We start from the raw sequence: 18,470 nt of genomic DNA, 5'->3' as shown, positions 1-18,470 counted from the left end.
AGAGCCTCTGAATACGCCGATGCGCAGGTGGGACGAGACATCGAAGAAGAGCCTCTTTGATTGTCTTATATGGCGTTTCCTGATGTAGCTGGACGAGGATGTCGCATATCTCAGCCAAGGCCTAAAGCGGCAAAGCTTCAAGCAGAAGTTTATATTTGAGAAACACCGACGTGACGCGAAGGCTGCGAAACTTGTTCTCAACTTGTATGAACCACAACATGGGATCGGCGAGCCACAGCTGTGACTCCTATAACACCCGTAGAAGGTACCTGAACGTTTGCGGATGTAACATGAATGGAGTTGAGGTCGTCTGGAGTCTGAGTTTGATCCACTGAAGGTGGCGTTCGTAGTACGGTTCGCCAGTATCTATCGAACCACCAGGCACAGTTAAGAGCACTGGGCTCTATTTGTAGGCCCCTTCACTGGATCTTCGCTATCGTTTTCTAGTTCCTCTTTCTCATCTAATTAAACCGTACCCCACTACTCGCCCATGTCTAAAACCAGCGACGCGCTAGAAGAAGAAAAGTTTGCCACACTCTAATAATTCGGTCATAACCTTCAGTGATTTCGAAATCCGAAAATGAGAGATCATTCTTGTTGTCTTTTTTATTTTCTCAGAATGTATCACATAAATTGTAGGAAATTCTCAGTATGACGGCCAAAAAACTTGGACTTTTTCGGAGCGCCTTCGTTTCTTAGGTTGATCAGGGAGTGGGGGGAAAGAACATATCATAGGTACATATCAGGTTTAAGGCAGAAGCGCCACTCACAGAAGACGGAGCGCAGTGAGGGTGCGCGGCAGGGCCTTCAAAGGACAGGTCCTGCATGCGCCAGATGTACGACGCTACTATAAGCAAATATGGTGTAGCGGCGCGACTATCGCCTTCAGGGCCGGTGAAGAAGAACATGGCTCACATGCATGTAGCGCGAAAATAGAACTCACTGGCGAGCCAGACCTGAGCGTCCGCAGCATCGGCCGCTCCTGATATCCCGCGGAACCATAGCTCGCCGGCCGAAATAAACCGTGGCTATGGCGGCTACCTCTTCGCGATGCCTCCCACAATGATATACCCAAGGTTGGTTACCCCACAAGGTTCGCGCTTGCTGCACGGGAAACTGAATGTAAAAGGAAACAATGGAGTGCATTGGAAACGTTGAAAGTGAGAGACAAATGCGAAGATAGAAGCGCAGTGCAGCAAAAGGCAACTACTGATTTTTGTCGGGCGGGTGAGGCCAGTGGTGCCGCTTACGTGAAGCAGAGGCCAAAAGGTGTGTTGCATCCGCGAACGGGCCATCAACAACCACGTCTCTGCGGGGCTCGATCGCTGTAGATGTGGGACTGGGTAGGTACCGTTCTTCAATGAAATTCTTTGACACCGACTTAAAGCACTATGCTTGTGTGAATGGGTCTTTGCTGGTCTTTAATGGACCTCTTTCGTGCAAAGTTGCTGCTCGAAGGATGGGCCCTTAGCTCTATGCCACTCTTGAGCGGCAGTAAATTCGACACCTGCTCCATTGCGAGGGTATCGAATCGGACAGCCTTGATGTCAATAGGTAGCAGGAGAGGGTTTATTCGCCACTTACGAGCGCTCCTAAGATCACGTGTTACGTGACGCCATCGAGCAAAAAAAGGATCTTTTACCTTCGTCCACCGTGGTTTTCACCCGCCGTGGTTGCTCAGTGGCTATGGAGTTAGGCTGCTGAGCACGAAGTCGCGGGATCGAATCCCGGCCACGGCGGCCGCATTTCGATGGGGGCGAAATGCGAAAACACCCGTGTACTTAGATTTAGGTGCACGTTAAAGAACCCCAGGTGGTCGAAATTTCTGGAGTCCTCCACTACGGCGTGCCTCATAATCAGAAAGTGGTTTTGGCACGTAAAACTCCATAATTTAATTTTTTTAACCGTGGTTTTCATTGGTGCTGGCTTTGACGGCCAGGGCTAGATCTAGTAAACATGAATACCAAAGATAGTGGGCGAGTTGATAGCCTTCCTCGTAGCATAACTAATAGTGCAACGCACGTGTAATGCAGAAGTTGTGGGTTCGGCTCCCACCGGCGACAAGTTATGTATTCGTCCACTTTATTTCCCATTTTCTTCGTTATTTTCCTCATCCCAATTTCAACCGCACTCGATTTCCCCGGTGCTTTCGTTGACTTCATTGTTTGTTGGCTTTATGTGGTCATGGCAATCATATAATGAAATAAAATTGTCGCATGGCTCGATTTGCACAAACTGCCTGTAGCACAGAAGCCCTATGCTTAAACAATTACGCCCGCGATGGTTTGCCTCATGAGGCGGCATTGAACACCCTTCAAAATTCACCTCGTGCAAGGATGTTTTGTAGCTGGCAGGGAGCTCTTTCATGACCAAGGTAAATAAACGTAGGCTAATTAGTAACCTCACAAATTAAGAAGCTTCAGTAACAATCCAACACTCACCCATATACACTGCGACTAACAGCACAGTTACAAAGGAAAGCAATCTCGATTGTGTTATCTTGAAAAGTGTTTGAATTTAGGTGTAATGTTAAGGTTGTAGGGAAGGTGAAGACCCAGAAAGTGCCAGAACTTCAACATCACGAACCTGGAATTGTATTAGTCAGCGTGAACTAAGACAGCTCAGTGCGTGAACCAGGCCATTAAAATCGTTTCAAGACAATACCAACCCCCACCTCTGTTGCTTATTTCTCGATTCCACAGGACCGAGCATGACTATTGACACAGCCTGCTCGTCAACGATGACCGCCCTGAACGAAGCCGTGTTGGCACTTCGCTCGGGACGCTGCGAGGCGGCCATAGTTGGAGGATCGAGTATCACCCTCAGTCCCAATGTTATGGCTAACTCCATTAACTTGGGAGTGCGGTCAACAGAAGGAATCAGCAGACCCTTCGATTCAAACGGTGAGATCATGCAAATTTGCCGAATGTTGGCAATTATTGTGTCGCCGACTCCTACACAAGCAGTCATTTGCTCAATGATCAAATGATGATCACACAAGGTTATATAAAAATTGGTACCGATAATAATAATAATACTTTATTGATGGTTTGAGTATCATACAATGCAAGAATCGGGCCTGCCAAAGCTGCAGTGGGCTTGAACGGCAGTGCCTGGCAGACAGTGACAGAGCCATTAGTTACACGTTATTAGTTGGAACAGTGAAAAAACACTCAGGACAAGCTTCCGATCACGCATTATTGTGGCTAAGAGCCTTTCTCAAACCATATTTCGTCCTACATGCTTTGGGAAAGTACATTAAACTTTGCTGGGACATAATAGTTACGGAGTCTTTGACCGTATATCGCCTTACAGCGCGGTGTAAAATAAGGATTCCTTGGTCTCAGGCAACGAACAGTCACATAAGGAACTTGATGCCGGCTGATTCAAAAATGCTTTTAGACAACAGTTTCCAGGAGCAAAAAATTGAAATCAGGTAAAGAGAAAGTTTTGAACACATCAGATTTGGGGGAGACATCATATGCAACATGCTTCAGAATACCACAAAGAACGGAATCGACCCGTTTTATCAAATGTTGAGCGCCATGACCATACCTAGATACCCAATACCGGATTACATTGCAGCATAGGGCATGTACTACAAGCTTTCTGACAGACGATGTCATCGAAAATTTAATATTATACAAAACACAAAACACTACGCGAAGTTTTCGACAAATATGTGCGAGATGAGAGTTTCAGGATAAATCACTGTAAAAAAAAAACACCAAGGTATTTAATTGAACAAGCGTATTGCACAGGGTCACACGAACAGGGATTGCAATGTGATGTGTGCAAATACAATGGGGACAATAGGATAACTTGCTTGACAGGGCTGTGGAAACAGATTAGTTGAGCTTTAGACTCATTGATATCCACTGCATTATTCCGAAACCAGTCCATTACTTTTGTTGCTGCCCCTTGTAAAGAAGAGATGGCGTCAGTGTAACTTCGAGCGTATGAAACAAAGACAGTGTCATCGTTGAAATCGCTGAAATATAAATTAACTAATAACTGACTCAAAATTGAACCTTGGGGGACGCCAGCTTTAATTTCGGTCAGGTTGCTACGAAATTTTTCAATAGACACAAGTTGGTGCCTGTGAACAAGAAGTTTTTTAGAAGTCGCAAAAACGCACCCCGACAGCCTAGCAAAGTTCGGTTAGTAGTATACTATGACAGACGCTGTCAAACGCTTTGCGAACGCCGAGAAACAGTGCACAAGCAATCTGATTGTGTCCAAACGCAAAGTTTAGTGTACCGGAAAAATCTTCAAGCAGCAACTGCGTGCCCCGATTCGGCCCAAAGCCATACTGGCTAGGAGATAACACGCCATGCTTCTTTAAAAAGCTGCTCATTGTCTTGAGCAGATGTTTTTCCAATATATGTCCAGCGCATGAAAGGATTGAAATAAGCCGGTAGTTTTCGATATTGTTGCGTGCGTCACTTTTAAAAAGAGGAATTATCAGCGCATTTTTCAGGTTATTGAGAATGATACCAGTGGCAATATTATTGTTTAAAATGAGTGGTAGCACATATTTTATTGCTTCAAAAGTTCTGCGAAGCTCTAATATTGAAATAACATCAATTCCTGGGTCTTATTTAGTTTTAGACTGAAAAGTATTGATTTCAGATCATGTTCCGAAAACATGGGAAGAAAGGCGGATTGTTAAATACTAGTTTGCAATGTGCAAATATCTGGCTGAGGTCTCGCTACACCAGACACTTTAAAAAAATGGTTTAAAATTATTAGCGGTGGCAGTACCATTTGAAGAAAAACGAGACATCAGATCAACATGGCGATTAGCGTTTACATCACCACCTCTAAGATTGTTAATTAGGGACCATGTTTTTATGCTATCACAACGAGCGTCCGTAAATTTTGTTCGTACAATATTACGTTTTGCTAGACGTATCATAGCATTGTGAACCTCTTTGAAACGAAGCCGCAAAGCAGTACAATTAGGACTTCTCTTTGTTTGAACCCATAACAAGTATATTGCTTTTATTGCCGCGAGTATTTCTGTGGACATCCATTTTTGGTCCAAGTTACGTTGTTCGATTTTACAGACCCGTGTAGCTGCAAGCCGAAAATCGGTGAAGAGTGTTGCAAAGTTGTCATAGACGTCACCTGGAGAAACAGTAATCAAAAAGTTATACCAGTCGTGATTCATTACGAATTTATCGAAAGCCAAGGGGTCAACGAATGAGATTTGTTCGACTTCGTTTGGAGCGACCAAGTGAATAGTGTCATCTGTTGGAGAGCAGAAGACCATGTATAATTAAGTATGTTTTTAAACGTACCTGAACGGCGAATAAGAAAAAAGAAACAGCAACGAAACGGCGCATCCTAAGAAACGGCGCAACAAAAAACACAAGGACATAATACCTACTAATATTATATAAAATATCACATTCAGTAAAGGGTATTAAAGCTATCGTATCTGGGCGCTATAATAGATCTTTGCGCCGTAGCCCAAGCAACCTTTCTGTGTTGTCCGGGTGGATCGCAAAGGGTATAAAAGATGCGAATATACAGTTTTTTTTTTCAACCCGTCTAGCTTCCAAAACAGTGCACTAGAAAACACGGTTTGGCAATGGCTATGAGCAGCGCCCACAATTACTTTTTTTTCTTGCGGAGACTTTGGCGAAGTTTGTCAAGCCCTCTGGAGGGCCGCATTTTAGGTCCACGGAAATAAAAACGCTCAGAACAAAGGTGTCCATCCAGCGAACTCGCTCAACGAGGAAAATCCATGTGAGATAGTTGGGTTTTTCCTATAAATGATGCGCGTGCACGTAACCGATTCTTATGAGTTGAGCATTATTGTCCAATTGTGCGCCGCTGAGCGGTCCTGAGAGTTTTGCGCTGCGAGTAATGTTCCGTAGCGGTACGGTGCTGCCCGAGCCAGCAAGCAGCAGCAGCAGCCTGTGGTGTCCATGCCCCGTGCCAACGAAGTCGTGCGCGACGAGAGACTGGGAAAGCAGCATGGGGCCGCCAAGGCCGGCAGGCGCGCGCAACAGCTAAGCCCAGTAGGGCCGAGAGAGAGATACGCGCCCCATGCTGGCTTCAGACGTGAGATAGCGGCGCCCGCAAACGCGCGTCGCGCGGCTGCCTCGCCGACAACACGTCTCGCTCCGCCGCATAGCGCCACCGTGTCTACTCCGTCATGATGCGCTCATGACGTGGCGTCGCAGCAAATGGGAATTTATCTACACTTTGGTGATATGAACGCCGCCTTTCTCGATCAAAGGGTCATTTAATGCCATCACATCAAAAAGCCGTATGCATTCGGTGCTCCGAGCCATAGAAATCACCGGCGAGATAGTTTCGGGCAAGTCGGTTCTGCAGTCTGATGACAAACGGAAGTCACTAAAGCACTGAACTAGACGCGCTTATGTATGTGTTTATTCCTTCAGTCTCGCGTCAAGCGCTGGTACTGATACATACGTAGGCGAGTTGTGTCATCAGTGGTAAGCTGCTCGGAAGGTGCATCTGTAGATGGAGATAAAAGAAACAATGGTGGTAGCTTCGAACTTCGGCAGGACTTCTCTATTCGTTGTTTTTTCACAAAGTATGGCGGCAACAAATAAAGCACGCTAGAAAGATTGCAATATTATCTGCATCACAGACATGTTTGTCAATTATTAAACCACGGGAAGATCAATTAAAATGGGCTCAGTAGTTTAGCATATAGAAAAAACAATATAATTATGAGGGTAGCCATCGTGAGGGACAGGGGAAAGATTTTGACCACCTACGGATCGTTAACGTGAACTCAATGTACGGTACGCGGCCGTTCTTTTTTTTTTTTGTGCACGTTACGCGACCTCCTTCGAAATGCGTCCGCCACCGATGGGATGTCATCCTGTGGCCTCGTTTTTAGCAGTGCAACGCCTAAACCGTTAAGCGATCATGGCGCTTAACCAGAGGAAGCTTTCATCTTTACCCACTTACATAGTATAGTGGAATACGATACAAGATGTTCTTTTTTATTAGTGGAAACCCAACGCGTATGTTAGAATTTATATGAAACCATGCAGTCATGAAGCGGTTCACAAAAGCATTAGAGATAAATGCGATGCGTGCATGCGTCTGCTTTCGTTTCATTCAACGTGTAATTCAATTCCATTTTTCATCTCACAGGCCTTAACTTTTAAGTTATGCAATGCTTTTATTCACGCACTACTACATCATTCATAAGCTTTTGCGTAAACACCCGCTGAAGTGGATATCCCCTTTGATACGTCGACGCAGAGACGTCGCGATGATGAGAGCGTTGTTAGATGCCTGTTGGAGCAAGATTACTCAGTAGAGGTACATGGTAAAAGAAAAAAAAAACGGCCCCCATAATAAACTAATTGTGTTCACAAAAAAGATAAGTTAGCAAAGTCACTATCGTGATTTCTACACACGGAGTGCCGGCATAATTGTAGTGCTCAGAGAACTATGCTGCATGGCCTAGCTTCACAAACAAAGCACATCTAAAGCTTTTATGCCCACTTGTGTCTCAGTGTCACGTAGTCATACTGATAAAGTAGCCCGAAATACACACGTAAGTATTACCATTGCTATGTTGTGGATAAATGCAGACAGGCCAAATAGAAACTTGAAAAATTCTGTTGAATATCATGCAGCATATCATTATGAGATCTGTGTACATTACAGATACCTTTCAAGCGATATTATATGCTCCTTCTTTTATGTCATGATTTCTTGCTTGTTTGCACACAATAGAGGTACTATCGCGGGCACTCTTTGGAAGGCCAAGGTGGCATGTTTATATGGGTGTGCCGTTTAACTTTCGCCAAGCTCTTCAAGGAAAAAAAGAGATTGAAGCCCCATGGTGCAAGGCGCGAGTTTAACATCTGTGGTGTTCTGTCTTCAAGGGTCTGATGACCGAACACCTAAAGTCTTTGATTGTATCTGGTGCCCTATCCTTTAAATCTTTCTTTTCCAGTGAATAGCGTAGCTAACGTTAGCTGGGGCACCCTGTGGAGAACGGTCTGCTGGAATCTGTGCCTGGTTTGCAAATGGCGTTTAATTGTATATATTTATGGTTATATCCAGCGAGATATGGCGGGCCAGTCGATGGGCACGAAACAATGGAGGGCTAGGCAAAGGAAGCATAGCTTGAAGAATTCTGCCTTGCAAACTGGGATAGCGCTTCTCATGTGCAGTTGTATTTTTCAATGCAGCTGATGGCTACGTTCGCAGTGAAACTGTTGGAGTATTCTTTCTCCAACGGTTTTGTGACGCCCGACGTGTGTACGCCAAGGTGATCAACGTCAGCGCGAAAACAGATGGTTTCAAGGAAGAAGGTGAGCTGGGTTCAGAAGGTTTATGGCCGTATGGTGTTGATTGCATAGACAACCGCTGCTCAGAAACGCGCGCTCATAGCTCACACGGAAACTAGCCGATTACTATCTTAGAGCAGCCTTCTCTTGGTGAATATGAGACACCAGATTGCGGCAAGAGTTTATTGGCCAATATTAGTGACCAATTTTGGCTACATAACGCCTCCCTTGTGTCTCGAGTGGTCAGTCGCGCGACAATTTTGTGTGCATTCGCGGATTTTTTTCACGCCCGGAAAAGCACTGATATGTAGCACGTATTGAGCAACAGAAAGCTTAAGCGGGCGATTCTCATGCTGATGTGCAATTTCCTCCTTGACACTTTAATATAATTATAAAGTTAATCAATCAATAAAACACCAAGATGTGTTCTCAGTTTTTCATTGCAATGTGCGCAGTATCGAAAAAAATCTTAAGTTACTGAGTGCTTTTCTATCCCAGCACACTTTTCTTTTCGACTTGTTCGCTATTACGGAAACCTGGCTCAAGGATAAAGAATCGCCATTTATACCAGGCTACAAACTTTACTCTCTGCCAAGGGTTTCAAGGGCACGAGGAGGTGGTGTTGCCTTCTATATAAAAGAAAGTATCGCGTTTGAAGTTCTTGCTGCCCTTAATATCAGTGACCCTACAATTGAGGCTCTATTTATAAAAATTGAGTGTGGCATAGCAGTCGGTGTAGTGTACCGGCCTCCCGGTTCCGCCGTTTCAATGTTTATTGAGAAACTTGGATGAATTATTGAAATCTTAGCCTCTATACAAGGTAACCGTGTCGTAATTGTAGGATACTTTAATATAGATCTTTCTGTAGAAACTAACAATTACACCTTACTTCTACAGTCATATAACATATGCAGTCTTATAACGGAGCCAACGCGTATCGCAGGCAGTTTAGCACTTTAATAGACCATGCGCTTACGAACATCCCATGTAACAGATGGGCCGGAACTTACCTAGATCCAATAGTCGATCACATACCCATATTTGTTGCTGTTAAAATCCAAGGAAATAGAACTGCGAATATATCTGGCCATGAACCGCAGATTAAGTTTGACTATCGATTAGTTCGCGAGGACTTGCAGCAAATAAACTTTTTTGATACCTATGATAGCAACATAGACAAAGAATATACAAACTTCTTACAGTTGTCTAGAGTGCCGTCTTGCAGAGCACCACACACAAGTCCTCGGGTCGATATGTTGCACCTATGTGCCCATGGATGACTCACGACATCCTACGCATACTGAAGGAGAAAGAAAAATGGCATGAAAAGTGACATGAAAAGTGGAAATGTACTAAAACCAATGATTATTATCTAAGTCAGTTTAAGCGTTTCAGGAACCTGTCCGTCTCTCTACTGCGTAAGAGAAAACAAGAATACTACTCTTCTCTTGTCATTAATGCTCAGGCCAACACAGGTAAAATTTGGAATATTGTAACAGGTGCAGTAGGGCTTCGTTCAGAGCAGCGTATATTACCAGATGTACTTGACCAGAAAACAGTTGAAGAATATAACCAGTATATTGTAAATATAGGACAGCAGCTAGCAAACCAACTTCCTCAAGTCACCGAATGTACGCAGTCTATCCAATCAGTGGTGAATACTATGGTAATTGAGGATATCACAGTGGATGAAATAATAGCAGTTGTTAATGGGCTAAGAACTAAGGCAGCTGGGCTCGACAAAATACCTGTTAAGCTAATTAAGGACAACATTGACATATTCGCGGGTCCCCTACTTCACGTATTTAAGCACTCCCTTGATTTCGAAATATATCCTTCAGAATTAAATATAGTAAAAGTAATTCCGATTTATAAGAACGGAGATCGTTCTAATCCATCAAGTTATCGGCCGATTTACATTCATAGCATTATCAACACAGTTTTTGAAAAGATACTCTCCGTGCACATAAACAAAGTTATAGACAATTATAATATGCTGAGCCCCCACCAACATGGTTTTAGACCTCAGAAATCTACTTCTTCCGCTGCTTTCACCCGAACGCACCTGCTGAATACGGCTCTCCAGCAGAGTAAAATTGCGGTCGTTGTCTATCTCGACATAAAAGAGGCCTTCGATAGAGTTGATCATCACATATTACTGAACAAGATTAACAATCTAGGGTTTAGGGGCAAAATCCTGAACTTGCTTCGAAGCTACCTCAGTAACCGCAAGCAGCAAGTAATACTTAAAATTACACGTCTACTTCACAAACCGTACTAACTGGTGTGCCACAGGGTTCCGTTCTTGGGCCTATGCTTTTTTTCACTTTAAATAAATAATTTTCCTGCAACTTGTAGGCATTCACAGGCTTTAATGTATGCTGACGACACCACTCTTATATTTACTGGAGACAGTCTGCTTGATATACAGTATAAAATAAATGCAGAGTTAGATAATGTTTTCTACGTGGTTCACGTCCAATGAACTGGCCCTTAGTCTTAATAACACTAAGTATACAGTTTTCCATTCCAGGAAGAAAGAACTCAATACTGAAATTTTGGACATACCACTACGAGGCACAAAGCTACAACAAGCTGTCTCCTACAAATATTTAGGCATTTTCTTTTGTTCAGACATGCACTGAAAAACACACATTAAACACCTGTGTTCCAAGCTTGCTTACGAATATTATATTCTTCTTAAGGCTCGTGAATGTTTCCAATATCCTGTTCTACGCAGTCTGTACTTTTCTTTCATTCAGAGTCACATATCTTATTCTATTGATTCATGGGGAAACACTTTTATAGCTTACCTTGAGCCTGTATTCCGTCTGCAAAAGCGCGCATTAAGAACTATCACTTCTTCTAGGTGTACACAATCCAGTACGTACTTGTATAGCTCATTGCATGTGTTGCCAGTGCATGCATTGTATGAATTGAAAATTGCTGAGGTCCTTCATAGTAATATTGAAACCAATAATCCTCTTCCGATTACTTTATTTAAAATCCCGTTACGGAAATACAAGAGCTGCAACTAATCAGTCTTTTAGTTTGCCTCCAAGTCATAATCTGTACGGAAAAAGGCTCGTAGAATTTAACGGCGCACTTATTTGGAATTCTCTGCCAATACATATAAAAGAAGCCTGTAACTTTAGAACTGCTGTGAGAAAATACTCTTTTGAAAAATACTGTCCATAAATGTACACTTCTTTATATTTACATTCCTGCCTATGTTGCGCATGTCAATCGCTCAAGTTGTGCATGTCAGTTTCATTGTTATGTATTATATACTGTTTTGGTTGCTCGCGGGTGTGCAGGATAAAAGAACACCTAGTTTATATTTACATTCTTGTCATAGTTATCTATTTTATTATTACTATTATGTTTTATGTGTGCTCTTTTTGTTTGTTCGCGTGCTGCGTTTTACAACATAAGTTGACTATGCACCCGGGACTAGCCAATGGCTAAGGGTCCAGTAATGCTTTCGTATCTTGTAAAATGTGATGTAAATAAGAAAAAGTGAGATGTCGCGTAATGAATAAGACTCATTATTTTATTAGGCGGAATGGAAAAGAATATCTAAATATCTCCAAGCGACGGCACTCGTTACCTTGGTTCGGTGCAGCTACGTGGAATTTACATATTTTTAAAATTTGGTTCAAGTTACATGAAAGTCCCTGCAGAAGAATCCAGCTACTCTAAAAACAGAGTTCCGAGAACTTTCTTTGAGAGAGTATCTGCTTGCCCCATAATTAACTTCGTTTTCCAGCGTATATCTTCCCTTTTGGGAGAGAACAGAATAACTCCGCCCGACACAATTTTAGTACACCACCGCAAGCTATTGCTAGTACTCTTTCGTAACGGAACTATACTATCTCAGCACAAGAGTAATATTAGTTCCCCAAACAATACTTGTACTCCCTCAAACTGAGTGATACTTCTCCTCTAAACCGAGTACTTCGACTCCTCAAGCCGAGTGGTTCTGCTACTTCAAACCAAATAATACTCCTCCAAACAGAGTGTTTGTACTCTTCCTAACAGAGAGATTGTACTCCTTCAGAACAGAGTGCTAGTACTCTTCCCAATAGTGTTAAAGCACTAACGATTTTGAGCCATGGTAACATTAGATGGTATTCGCAATACTTACATGTCGGCAATATTTGTTTCCTTCATAAGCAGCTGAATCCTTCATAAGCAGCATCTTTTCTAGCTGAATAGGATTTATTCTCGAGCCCCTAGTTATTCATACGAAACATTTTCTTTCTCTTAAAAGGTCAACATTTTTATTCATAAATGATAAGACAAACTGAAAAATATTTCGAGACATACACTGATACAAACATAAAATCAGATTACAAAGATATCCATGAACATTACAACAGGTATTTTAATAAAACAAGTATGTTCTCTCAACTTTCATCGCTATTGAAGTGTAGAAATGTCCTTCAAGTTCAATTGGCTACGTCTTTTCAGAAATAATGTATACAGTTGAAAGTTAAACCTAAAACAAACGCGCGCCAATTCACAAATCATTGGCACGGAAAGTGGAATGTAAAATGCACCACAACACTGGCCACTCAACGCAGTTCTAGAACAAATGCATACACTTATATAACTGAGGCTACCAGATCAGCTGCTAAGCATGAGGCTGTTAAGGTAGACAAATTGTGGATGAAACTTCTTTTTGTGCCATTTTCTAAGACAGCAGCTCACTTGATAACGTTGTGTACAATGTATGGATGTTCCTGATTTAGAGAACAGTGCGTTTAGAAATGTATCGTATATTCTCGTGTGAGGGCACAGTTCTAGTTTTGCTTATAAATATTTCACATAAAGTTATTCATGTATGGGCTACACCGCCTTGCTTCTAAGCGCGTGTCTTGCAGTGGTTGTGCAGCAATATCTCCATCTGGTCTCAAACCAGTACAGAGGCGTCTCATGTATCCCATTCGGATGGCGTCATATCCTGTCTGTGACAAAATGAGTATAAGACAGTAAGAAACACTGGCATTAACATTTTGCGCATGAAATTTCTTGCCGTATTTGGTAACTGTCCTCTCCGTTTTACGGCATGAACGCTATAACTCTCAGGAGCAGCTTGCATAATTAGATTATCATTTATTGTGACTATTTGAAAATGCCATCTAACTGAAGTTTTGCGTCGCTTCAGAGGTGAAACAAGACTCAGATGTGAAGAATACAATGCGGCAAAGGCGACTGAAGCATAAGTGCAGGCAGGGCAGTGCACGAAAAAGACAAAGCAGCAAATCCTAAATCGGGAAAGCCCCATCCTGTTTTACATATCTCTTTCATGCCAAGGGATTTTGCATACGGCTAGCATATACTTGCGAAGTAAACCAACTACATCAAACCAAAGCTTTTTTTCCTACTCAAGTGGTTAACGTACAATAAAGCAAGAAAAATTATCGCGCTTCACAGGATATTGTCTTGTTCTCAAAACAAGTATACTTGTGATTAGGAATACTCCAGTGCCCAAAGCTGCAACATAACGCTTGTCAAAACGTTGCTGTCTACTGGCAAATACGTTCTTAGGTCTTAATTTGTGCAATAATTTATTGACAAGCGAGAAATCTGATCCTCAAATTGCATTTCTCATGCCACACGGAATGCTTTTCTCTCATTACCTTTGCATTTTCTTGAATGCTAAATGAAGTCAGCTTTAGCAGCATGGTCCCATCGCCGTGTAAGTGTCTACAACACAGCGCAGATTGATTTGCATATTTGTGGTGCATGGTGTTGGTTTATAACATGAATGCAGCGCAATAATCACAGTGAACTTGCGTGATGAAAATGGCAGCTTTCTTCCCCTCGAAACCATGCTGCCTTGTGCGCGCATTTTAACTAATTTTACTAGTCACGCTAGCAAATGTAATGCCTCCGGTGCAGAGAAGCTGGAGCTTCGTTCCATGCCTACTGGTATTTTAGATCAGTCAATAACGTTTCTCTCGAGGCTAATTTGACTATAACCAAGATCACAATGAGGCAGGTGTCACTCACAACAAGGACGTTACACTTTCGTATTCAACACCCTTCTTTAGGAAGCATATAAAGCATCAATTGCAGTTTACTCGTTCAGCCCATTTACCCTTCTTTCATGCAATTCAGAAAGCATAAGTTGTAAGGTTTGCACAGCTTCATAGGAACACAGGAATTGTACAGTGTGTAGATTTATACCCTGCGATGGCAGAAATAATTGTTTCAGTGGTCATTTCAGACGTTTAAACTGCGCAAGAGGTATTTGGTTGGATAATGCGAATGAAGCTTAAAAAGTCACAATTCTCTCTCTCTCTCTCTCTCTCTCTCTCTCTCTCTCTCTCTATATATATATATATATATATATATATATATATATATATATATTGTGGCCATTTATAAGCTATTCTTTGTCACCTGTACATGCTCATCATCATGTGGGGTTCATATGGGGTTCTTCTTCATCATCGCTTGTGGGGCTGGCTATCGAGTGTGATCCGTGCTGTGGGCGTGATCGGTTCGCCACATCTTCGACTCGGAATAAACGTAGTGACAACTGCTACATCACAAGTGTTGGAGTGTGCTTTTCGGTCCTCCGTCCTCTGACTCCCCGCTCAACCTCCTGGAGCTTCGATCGGGTCGCCGATTGTGCCAGCTGTCCGCCAGCATGTCGCAGGACGAGCCAACAGGCACTTCTACTTCCACCATCTCGGCCCCGGCTACCCCAGACTCCCCGTATTGGGTTGTCAGTGCACACCAGCGTGATCCCCATCTATTTGCTGGACATCGCGGGGAAGACGTCGAGGATTGGCTGGACGACTACGACCGAGTGAGTTCGGCTAACCATTGGGACGATGCGTCCAAGCTACGTCACGTTGCCTTTTATCTGACCGGTGTAGCGAAGACTCGGTTTTTCAACCATGAGGTTGATTTCACGAACTGGGGCGCTTTCAAACAGCAGCTCCGCCAAATCTTCCGCACACCGGCTGTTCGTGCCGCCCTCGCAAAAAAGACGCTCGACACTCACAAGCAACAAACCGGTGAATCTTATACGTCGTACATCGAGGATGTGCTTGCTCTTTGTCGACGCGTGAACATGGCTATGACCGAATCAGACAGGGTTCGCCACATCCTCAAACGCATCGGAGCTATTGCTTTCAATGCTTTAGCCACCCAGAACCCCGCTACCGTCGCTGATATTGTCGCTACTTGCCAGCGCCTTGACGAACTCGAATCAGTACGGTTGCAGCCAGACACCTCTGCGAACACTACTGCAAACGACCCTACTTTACGAACAATGATACACACAATAATTTGAGAAGAGCTCCAGTATCTTGGCTTAGCCGCAGGGCCTATGTCTTCTCATGCCTCCGATACCAATCTGCGAGACGTTATCAAGGAGGAATTGGCGTCCATGGCTGGTGCAGCGTACACGGACCCTCTAACCCCTAGGGCCCCATCCACGTACGCACAAGTAGCCGCAGCTACTCCAGTCATCGTTCCATCGATGCCTCCAAAACCAACACCGGCCCCCATCGCGTCCATGACTACCAGCGCACCTACCGAAACCAGCTATCCGCAGTGGCGTCCTCCTCGTCTCATCTGCTACTACTGCGGCTATCGTGGCCACATAGCGCATTTTTGCCGCAAGCGCCAGCAAGACGAGCGTCGCGGATATGACGTATACGAACGGGATGACTTTTCGCCCGGAGCTACTTTCCAACGCCTAGGGAGCTTCCATGACGAACGCCGTCCTTATGGTCCAGCGCGCGGACGCTCTCCATCGCCTACTGTAGCATCCGAGACGGCTCAGACGTACCGTCCTGCGAGACGCCGCTCGCCGTCACCCCTTCGCCGCTCTACGTCCCCACTGAGACCTGCTTCTCAATTCGCCGAGCGTCGTCCGGAAAACTAAATTATGCATCTTTTGGAGGAAAAGCTGCATCGAACGACAGGACAGAAGTTCCTCCATCGCGTCCAAGTAGAAGCTTTAATAGACAGTGGTGCTAGTGTTTCAGTCATTCACTGTGAATTGTGTTCGCGACTTCGGAAAGTTACGACCCCCAATGATGGACCTACGCTACTCGCTGCTCAAGCGGCTGCCATTCGACCTATCGCCATGTGCACAGCTCGTATTTCCATCGATGGACTTCTGCATTACGTACAATTTGCAGTGCTAATTTCGTGTGCCCAGCAGCTCATATTTGGATGGGGTTTTCTTTCTACGGCCTCCGCCTCCATCTGCTGTGGGCAACGCGTTCTCCACATGACCCACACGACCTATTCACTTCATGCAGATGACGCACCACTTCATTTTCTTGCTGCAGAAGATACCGCGCTGCCTCCTCGCCATCAAAGCATTGTGACTATCACGTCTTATGTTATTGACTGCGGCGACGTGCTCGTATTACCATCTGCACGCTGTCTCGCAAGAGGGATTGCCTTTGCATCAGGGCTGGTTAGGTTTGATCATGGCTCTGCACTTCTCTACATCCGAAAAAATTCTCACCCCTAAAGGCACTACATTGGCTTCCGCCACCGAATCGGAGTCTATATCTGTTGTTTCCTTTAAACCAGCTTCCTCTGAAGTTCCTTGTGCCGGACGGGCCGCATCTCCTTCAGCTCTTGCAGTGCCATCAGCTGCCATCAGTGCAGTTGCCGAAGGTGTCAGCTGCCACCTGAGACCTTCGCAGTCACAACAATTGCTTGCTTTGCTCCAAAAACATGAAGCTTCGTTTTACGCGCATTCAGCTTCGTTGGGAAAGACTTCGATTACGACGATCGGATAGAGACAGATGGTACATCCATCGTGCGCCGTAGACCATATCGCGTATCGCTAGCCCAGAGGAAAGTCATTGACGAGAACGTCATCGACATGCTCCAACGGAATATAATACGCCCTTCTGCTAGCCCTTGGTCTTCCCCAGTTGTTTTGGTTCGGAAAAAAGACGGCTCTCTTCGATTTCGTGTCGACTACCGAGCACTTAACAAGATCACACGCAAGGATATATACCCTATGCCGCGAATAGACGATGCCTTGGATTCCCTGCAGGGTGCCGAGTACTTCTCCAGCATCGATCTGCGTTCCGGCTACTGGCAGATACCTATGCATGAGGACGATAAAGAGAAAACAGCGTTTTCAACACCAGATGGGCTCTACGAGTTTAATGTCATGCCATTCGGCCTCTGCAATGCACCCGCAACGTTCGAGCGCACGATTGACACCGTTCTTCGTGGCCTGAAGTGGAAGACTTGCCTGTGCTATCTGGACGATATTGTTGTTTTCTCGTCAACCTTCTCTCAGCACCTGCAACGTCTGGATGAAGTTCTCAGATGCCTTGCCAACGCTAGACTTCAGCTAAACACCAAGAAATGCCATTTAGCCAGCAAGACGATCAAGGTACTAGGTCACATTGCGAGCAAAGATGGCATTCGTCCTAATCCTGATAAGGTTTCGGCAGTTCGGCACTTCCCTCGTCCCGAGAAGACCAAAGATTTGCGCAGTTTCCTAGGCCTCGCATCCTATTTTCGCCGATTCATACGAGGCTTCGCCTCAATAGCGTCACCCCTGCACAAATTACTGGGTTCTAATGTTCCCTTTGTGTGGTCTCCCGAATGTGAATGTGAGTTCGCCCATCTGAAGCGCGCTCTCAGATCTGAACCAGTACTACGCCATTTTGATGAAGCTGCTCCTACCCTCCTGCATACGTATGCTAGTGGTCACGGCATTGGTGGCATTCTCCTACAGCGAGACGACACTTTAGGGGAGAGGGTCGTCGCATACGCAAGTAGCGTTCTGACAAACGCCGAAAAGAATTACACCATCACGGAGCAGGAATACCTAGCTATCGTTTAGTCTGTACAGAAGTTTCGACCTTATCTTCACGGCCGCCATTTCACCATCGTTACAGACCATCATGCATTATGCTGGCTTTCGACGCTGAAGAACTTGTCTGGACGGCTTGGTCGGTGGATCCTTCGTCTACAATACGACTTTACTATTACCTACAAGTGCGGAAAAAAACACCAGGATGCAGACGCGCTTTCTCGCTGTCCGCTTCCTACGACACCATGCAATGGACCTCCAACTACCATCCGTGACAAGCTTTCGCATGACCCCTCTTCACATGCTTTCTTGTTGGCCACTGTAGACGAGATGCCTAAACACGACAACAGATTCTT

At 44.5% G+C, this 18,470-nt stretch overlaps 1 protein-coding gene across 1 annotated transcript in view; it reads left to right on the top strand.

Moving 5' to 3' along the window:
* LOC126519862 (fatty acid synthase-like) overlaps window positions 1-18,470 on the top strand; it is a 191,846-nt gene that overhangs the window by 114,487 nt on the left and 58,889 nt on the right. Inside the window, exons 5-6 of the mRNA XM_072284056.1 lie at window positions 2,703-2,903; window positions 8,196-8,318. Coding sequence (XP_072140157.1) covers window positions 2,703-2,903; window positions 8,196-8,318 — 324 coding nt within the window. The remainder of the gene's footprint in view (window positions 1-2,702; window positions 2,904-8,195; window positions 8,319-18,470) is intronic.

The sequence above is a fragment of the Dermacentor andersoni genome, chromosome 8 (assembly GCF_023375885.2).
Source record: "Dermacentor andersoni chromosome 8, qqDerAnde1_hic_scaffold, whole genome shotgun sequence".
NCBI lineage: Eukaryota > Metazoa > Arthropoda > Arachnida > Ixodida > Ixodidae > Dermacentor > Dermacentor andersoni.
The sequence above is the reverse complement of the archived record's forward strand: the minus strand, read 5'-3'. Positions and strand labels throughout refer to the sequence as shown.